This window comes from Etheostoma cragini, chromosome 20 (genome assembly GCF_013103735.1).
Source record: "Etheostoma cragini isolate CJK2018 chromosome 20, CSU_Ecrag_1.0, whole genome shotgun sequence".
Taxonomy (NCBI): domain Eukaryota; kingdom Metazoa; phylum Chordata; class Actinopteri; order Perciformes; family Percidae; genus Etheostoma; species Etheostoma cragini.
In genome coordinates this window covers 5774731-5781310 of record NC_048426.1, presented here as the reverse complement: position 1 = coordinate 5781310, position 6580 = coordinate 5774731, and the positions used below count along the sequence as shown (strand labels likewise).

Genomic DNA, 6580 nt, shown 5'->3' with positions numbered 1-6580 from the left:
TTGGAGTGGCCTAGCCAAAGTCCTGACCTGAATCCTATTGAGATGTTGTGGTATGACCTTAAAAAGGCTGTTCATGCTTAAAAACCCTCTAATGTAACTGAATTAGGACATTTCTACAAAGATGAGTGGGCCAAAATTCCTCCAGGACGCTGTAAAAGCCTCATTGCACGTTATCCCAAACGCTTGGTTGCAGTTGTTGCTGCTAAGGGTGGCCCAACCAGTTATTAGGTTTAGGGGGCAATCACTTTTTCACACAGGACCATGATGGTTTGAATTTTTGTTCACCTTTAATAATAAACACCTTCATTTACAAATTACATTTTGTGTTTACTTGTGTTGTCCTTGACTATTGTTTAAATTGGTTGGATGTTCCAAAACACTTAAGTGTGACAAACAAAGGAACAGGAAATGAGTAAGGGGGCAAACACTTTTTCACACCACTGTATACATTAAACCGCTAAACAATATGACGGCCTACAAGTCCAGCTTAAACACTTAGTTGATTGCCAGAACGGTTTAGTTTTTTTTGCATGGAGTACTTTGAATACTTCAACACTACATTTTCTGACTTACATACTTTGACTTATTTAAGATTTTCAATGTCAGCCTTTTACTCATTTAATGTTTTGTTTTTTTCATTTAATGTATAAAAAAAACTCCAAGTGAAAATTCCGTGCCATTGGACCGTTTAAAAGTTTTGAATCTGGAAGATTCACTGATTTTATCAAACATATTGTATGTTCCCTTAATCACAAATATGGGTCGCTATTTTAACTCCGATGTTTCATATTTTACCTGCCTAGATCCCAAGAAAGACGGTGTATGACCAACTCAACCACATCCTGGTGTCTGATACCAACCTCCCTGACAGCATCATCCTCATCAACACGTCAGACTGGCAGGGCCAGGTCAGGAGAAGCTGCACGGCCAGCTCCAAATCGCTATTTCCCTCTCAATATTTGCCTTTCAAGTTCTGTTGGTAGAGCTGTGAATGGATGTTAAAATGTGTATTCTCAAATTTTTTTATTTATTGAGCCAAATGTTATTGTACAGACAATAATAGAATTGAATAAGTACTCTTTTTTTTTTTGTAGGAATGTGATGGTAAGATTACAATCATGAATCTGTATAAAGAAAAGAACAGAATAAACCAAACATAAGAGACCTTTATTTCCACATACACATCCCGTTCCTAAACCTATTACTTTATTCATTCTAATTACTAAAGAAACACAACAGTGTGTGTTCTACAACTTTGACTGTGTCAGGTGTGATATCAAGGGCTGCCAAATGTTACTGGGTTTTTCCTTAAATACATATGTTATCCTTTCCAGATGCAAAGTACTGTTAAAAGGTTTATTTTAGATGTTATCCTTATAATTAAAGTTAGTAGAAAGCACTACTTATTAAGATAGGTCTAATAAATGATTTGTCAAAGAAATGTACAGTATGATAATTATTTTAATTAAGTTATACACTTTTTTTACACTATTTCTCCTTCTCCCCATTTCTCAGTATCTATCAGATATGCTGCAAAACCACCATCTACCAGTAGTCTGCACCTGCACCACGGCCGACATCCAAGCTGCATTCAACACCATCGTCTCCCGCATCCAGCGATTGTAAGTCATCCTCTCAGTCCCTCTCTCCGCTGCCCTCCTATTGTCTCGCATTGCCAGACCTTGATGTGAAATACCAACGCAAAGCAACAGATATTCGGCCTAAATGAGTGAAATCCGGCTGAATTTCCATTGTCGTCGGAGCAATTCCAGAAGTGAATTGTTGTGGATATAGACTAGCCATCACATACATCACCCCAAAGCATCACACTGTTCTCATGAACCATTCGTACATACAGCTACAAAAAAGTGACGCTGCTGTAATTTGCATTCTGCATTTTGTTGTTGTTGCTGTCAGGCAGCTCAATGACTGGCGCTCCATAAAAACACTTGAGTGGGAGCGAAGTTAGCTTCCCAGTGAAAACAGAATACTCACCTAGGAAACGCATGTTTGTTCCTCTGGAGTGTTTTAATCCAAACCATGATTTCTTTCTCTAATCTTTAACTAGTTGCTTTGGTTCATAACATTTACTGTCTGCTGACTTTTTGTCGGCTAAACTAAGAACTGCTGATACGAGCGGAAGCTCACCAAGCTCTGTAGCCGATGTCACGTGACCAGCCAGCCGTTGCCAAATGAACAGGATATCATCCGAATTGGTGTGCATGCATTTTTGTGCTGTATCGTACGAACCTGTTCATGAGAATGCATTTGAAAACACTTCACTATAAACCCAAATTGATGACATTGATTATGAAAACTGTAAGCTGTCTATTTACTTTCTTTCCTAGTTGCAACTGTAACTCCCAGACGCCCATTCCCATAAAGATCGCAGTGGCCGGAGCACAGCACTACCTCAGTGCTGTTCTGAGGCTTTTTGTGGACCACCTTTCCCACAAGACCCCTGATTGGCTCGGCTACATGAGGTTCCTCATCATCCCTCTAGGTTAGGAGCAATCTTTTTGCTCTTTTGCTTTTTATGTTTCCTTGTTTTTACTTGCAATATCTAAAGGGGCTATTATTGTTCAAACATTAATGTACAACTTGTATTTGTCGGATTAATAAAATGTAAAATTGACTGAAAATGTATAGGATAATGGTAGAGACTTCTAGTAGCTTTTCAAGCTTAAAAGGGGAGAGAGAGAGAGGGGGAATGACATGCAGCAAAGGGCCGCAGGTCAGAGTCAAACCTGCGGCCGCTGCGACCAGGACTGAGCCTTTGTGCATGGGATGCACGCTGTACCAGGTGAGCTATTCCAGGTGCCCATCTGGTGGAATTCTGCATCTGCAGATTCCATGTGGCCCTGACAATGACGTAACGCTGCACCTTTAAAGCTGTTTGCTGTGTGATTTTGACTGTTTTTCTTTGATTGGTTTAGGTGCACATCCAGTCTCCAAATATCTCGGCACTATTGACTATCGATACAACAGTTTGTTCCAAGATGCCGCTTGGAGGGACCTGTTTCACAAGCCAGAGGCTCCTGTTATAGGTGGGTTCTTAAGTCTCACTGACTTTGACATTATTAAACATTTTATAAAGTTTACAGCAGTCGTAGGAAATCATCTACAACCAGGAAAACAAGAACTTGAAAAATGAAAATGAACACCTTAAAGCTATAGTGTGTCGTTTGTGTCTCCCAAATGAGAAATTCAAAGTAATGACAACAACACTGTTGGCGCATCCACAGGATGCAAGCCTTCCGTGATCCCACCCTCACCCTGTCTCCATTTAGCTGCTAGTGGCATTTATCCCATTAAAACAAGGACAAAACATGGTAGACTCTAAGAGGAGATAATTATCTTGTAATTGTTATGTTCTCTTTGACTCCAAAGCTGAACGCTGCTGTTGTCCTGGTGGCGTAAAACGCATCACTCGAGCAGCTGCAACATAGCCATACTGAGAGAGAGTTCTGTGGATAGTCTGATAGTCTTAATTAGCTTTCAAATCCACTTATTGCAATGGCTTGAATGTAACAGACATTCATTAATTTAAACACTATAGCTTTAAATAATGTTTGTGACTCTGCAGTCGGGTATAAAGTAAGTGGTAGAGAATGAACGAATCCCTGTGTGCCGTGCAGCCCAGGAGAACCCAGACGTGGTGTCGCGGGTGACTCAGTACATGGTGGGAGCTAATGGAGCACACCAGCTCCCCATCGCAGAGGCCATGCTCACCTACAAACAGAGGAGGTATGTCTTCATACATGATTTCACCCTCATTTAGTAACAGATAGGAGAAATTGTCACACTGAGCTGTACAGAAGTGGAATGTTATTAAATGTGTTTTTTTGAAAAAGTTAGAATTTAGGACAGTCTGGGAGTTATGTCTAATAAATGCTTCTGATGCAGAGTTTTTACTTGAATTTTCACAAGGGGGTTGAACTATTCTGTAAACTCTATAAATCATCCATTTGATACATCAGCTGGCATCGTCATGTCTTTCTATTCTTTGTTGAGGGGAGGGTCATCACACTTTTTTCAGTCTAGGAGGGAGGGTCACTCAACTTGGATTCATTGTAAAACAGCCCAATTTCAAAGTGGCTTGTTTGGTGCATACTTTTCCATTTAGCTCTCTCGGTCTATCTTTGCCAAGCGCAAACCAGAACAGTCGATCAATAATTAGCGGGGAGGGTCATGCCTTTTTTCCCAATCATCTTGGAGGGTCGAAAAAATCTATGATGTTGATACATGATGTTTTTCAAAATTTACTTAGTCACAGATCTGAAAATAAGGCAGATGTGACAATGTTGGGGGACTGCTATGGTATTGTTCCAGAAGCGGTTGCTACAAGCAACCAAATGTTTAACTGAAACCAGCTGCTGGTGGCAACTTCTACTTTAGTTACATAGTGGGTCTGTTGACCATTTGCACGTTTTCAACTCCCTTGTGAAAAGCAAAATGGAGGTAAAAGTTTCACTAATGCGGTGGAGTTTGTGTGTTTGTGCGGGAGCGGCGGTGGCCATCTTTTAAACATCACTGTCTTTCCATCACTGTGTGTGTGAATAACATGTTTTTATCTTTTTTGTTGTATTTTTTTTTGTCTTTTCTTTCTTTGAAGGAAAAAGAGCTTTCATTTTGATTTTGCAGTAAGGTATTGTGGTCGATTGAGTTTTTTTCTCACGTAGCCTGGTGATTCATGTGCTTACTGTGTGTTGGAGCCATTTCCCCTTCAACCTTCTCAACCTTTTCCTGGAGCTTGCCACTTTAACAGCTGCATAAATAGTTTTTTTTTGCTTCTTCTATTAACAGCTTGAGCCGTAAACTTCTCAGATAAGTTCCGCTATACAGGCCACTGCTTACACACACAGTTGTAAAGAGCACGAGCACACAGACACACTAAGAGATTCCTTGAACTAATTAAAGCTGCGTTAGGTCAAGTCTTTATTTTATCAGCCTAGACACAAGAGATGCAATAATGAAGAGTGTCTTAATCCATACCAAGACACTCTAACATTGTTCTTTCTGTCCAAATTATGTCAATTGCACCTAATAATAATAATAATAGTTAGTATAAAGACTGTCAGGAATCTGTCTGGTTTTGTCAAGCAGCCACTTCTTAAACTCACTAATTGAAAATGACATATTGTAGTTTTATCTGGAGTTATGTGTTTAAATATTTCCCTGACACATAGTTCCCTGTTACACTTTATTTCAAAAATGTGTTTTAATAAGTGAGTTTTAGAGATTCTGGTAGGCATATTTTTTTCCTTTTGAACAGAACCAGACTAGCTGTCTGCCTCCGTTTACAGACTTGATGCTAAGCTAGGATAATCAGCTCTTGGCTGCAGCTTTATATTTACCGTACGGACATGAGAGTGTATCAATCTAACTCTCGGGAAGAAAGCAAATAAGCTTGTTTCCCAAAATGTTAAATTAAATATTCCTTCTTTTAAATGCTTCATGCTATAGTTTGGTGCACATTTTCTAAATGTATGTGTCACTCTGTGTGCTCTTGTTGTAAAGATTATTATTCCTGGCTTAATGAAAGAATGTCCTCAACAAAGAAAGAGAATTCAGACGGTCTCAGTTTCTCCTCAAACGATCCCCATTGACAGCATATCAGAGGACTGACTAAAGGGTGCTGATAAAGTGGCAAGAGACCAAATTCAGTCAGCTCTGTGTTCCCTCCTCTGGAGCTGTTCCCTCCCCATGATCTCCATGTGCTTCCGGCCATCCATGTCTGTCTGCTATTTGTCCAGTTAGAAGTAGAAAACCTGCACACGTCAAACTACCATTAACACCTTTCTTCGTAAATGAATCACAAACCTCAACACGTTTGGTTTAATGTAGTCAGATGATCGACATTGGTGTCCTCATAGCTAAAGGGCCTGTTTTACAATTCTGTTAATATCTTTAAATATGGTTCATGTTTTAATGCTGTAGTCTATAAGTATATTTTATGATGGACGTGTGAAAATACAGTAAAGTGTTGACTTTTTTGACTTGGATAAGGTTCACACAAAAACTAACTGTGCAAAAACAAAGTGTTTAGAGACAACAACAAAAAACATGTAATGGAGATGTAAAAATAGAAACATTTAGAATATGGAAACTAATTTCCATAATGCTACATTCTACAAAATGTAAAGTAAAAGCATTACTAGCTGGCTGTGACAAAGGTGTTGCTAGTAGCTACAACAATAATAATATTGATAACTTTATTTTTAAAGCGTCAAAGGCAAGGTTACAAAGTACCTTACACTAAAACAAGGAATACAAAGTAATAAAATGCAAAATGCGAAAGATAAAATTACACAAATGATGGTTAAAAGCATCTATTTTTCAGTTCAAATCATAAAAAAAAGATTTTAGGAAAAGATTTTTCAAGAAGATACTGACTTTGTCAGCAGGGAATTTCACAGCTATGGGGCCCGTTGACCTTCATAATAAGGGCCCGTTTGCTATACATAAATGCACAAGATAATGGTAACAATATCATATATTCTGTAATATACAGTGGGTACGGAAAGTATTCAGACCCCTTTAAATTTTTCACTCTTTGTTTCATTGCAGCCTTTTTCCA

General features: G+C 38.9%; 1 protein-coding gene across 5 annotated transcripts in view; it reads left to right on the top strand.

The window, feature by feature from the left end:
• Positions 1 to 6580, top strand: part of pacs2 (phosphofurin acidic cluster sorting protein 2) — a 64135-nt gene that overhangs the window by 49466 nt on the left and 8089 nt on the right. For 3 of the 5 annotated variants that reach the window (XM_034857576.1, XM_034857578.1, XM_034857575.1), the window contains exons 14-19: positions 804 to 908; positions 1516 to 1622; positions 2349 to 2503; positions 2937 to 3047; positions 3639 to 3747; positions 4616 to 4648. In XM_034857576.1, coding sequence (XP_034713467.1) covers positions 804 to 908; positions 1516 to 1622; positions 2349 to 2503; positions 2937 to 3047; positions 3639 to 3747; positions 4616 to 4648 — 620 coding nt within the window. The remainder of the gene's footprint in view (positions 1 to 803; positions 909 to 1515; positions 1623 to 2348; positions 2504 to 2936; positions 3048 to 3638; positions 3748 to 4615; positions 4649 to 6580) is intronic. The other 2 variants (XM_034857579.1, XM_034857577.1) reach the window with 1 other exon arrangement.